Source organism: Sphaeroforma arctica (assembly GCF_001186125.1).
Source record: "Sphaeroforma arctica JP610 unplaced genomic scaffold supercont1.1341, whole genome shotgun sequence".
NCBI classification, from domain to species: domain Eukaryota; class Ichthyosporea; order Ichthyophonida; genus Sphaeroforma; species Sphaeroforma arctica.
Window position 1 is genome coordinate 14,983 of NW_014039217.1, and position 963 is coordinate 15,945.

Consider the following 963-nt stretch of genomic DNA (forward strand, 5'->3'; position numbering starts at 1 on the left):
TATATATATATATATATATATNTATATATATATATATATATATATATATTGCTGTTGTGACTTATAACATGAAAACCTTCTGTCAACCTAAATTGGCGTTGAAAAACTGTACACAAATAACTGTTATTGACATAGAACTGAGTCTGGAAAGTAGATCCATCCATTTTGGCGATAGCAGTACATCAAACTCTTGTCCGGTAGCCGCTGAAATAACACTGATTGTGAAAATGATGTACGCAAATTTATCCCGCAATCATACAAGTCCGCATATCATTCATACTATACAAATATATATATAAATATATATAGTTAATAGGCCATCCGAATAAAATATATAGTTAATATGTAGTTAGACTAATTTGAATAACATTAAAACCATCGAGATATGAAGAATATATGACTGCAACAGGTATTTGTGCACACCAGCAAACATAATATGACCAAATTGCATTACCATCGTGTATAGCCGACGCTAAGATGGCCAAGCAGCTTGCCAGTACTATTTTCCGAAGCATAGTTTATCAATGTTCTATAACGACCTCTAAAGGATATGAGAGACTCGACGTAGGAGTCTGGGTTCACATATAGTTGATGTTCTATGCAGCACCGTGTTGATAGGTGTCGACTGTCGAGAAACCGTTTAGAGGCAATTACCATCATGATGATCGTCAAACTACTACATACAGAGTAGAGAATAATGATCATTGATTCTCAATCTGTGGCATGATTGACATCCTATGACCTATATAAGCGCCTAATATGAAAGATTCTAGCTCGTAATATTCTAATGATATGATTGATGGATATTTTAATATATTGATCGTCTATTGGATGTTACTTCATTGCCAATAGTGACCTGATGAGTCAGACTGAAAGTAAGATATGTGTAATTGTTTAGGGTTTTGGGTTTTGTGTTTGAATAGTGATGTCATACATGCTTGAACTTGTATCCACTTGAACTTG

At 33.9% G+C, this 963-nt stretch overlaps 1 protein-coding gene across 1 annotated transcript in view; it reads right to left on the bottom strand.

The window, feature by feature from the left end:
- Nucleotides 1-631, bottom strand: part of SARC_10667 (hypothetical protein) — a gene marked incomplete at its 3' end in the record, with an annotated part of 3,462 nt that extends 2,831 nt beyond the window's left edge. The window contains exon 1 of the mRNA XM_014295287.1: nt 455-631. Coding sequence (XP_014150762.1) covers nt 455-515 — 61 coding nt within the window. The 5' untranslated portion in view covers nt 516-631. The remainder of the gene's footprint in view (nt 1-454) is intronic.
- Nucleotides 632-963: the final 332 nt, after the last annotated feature.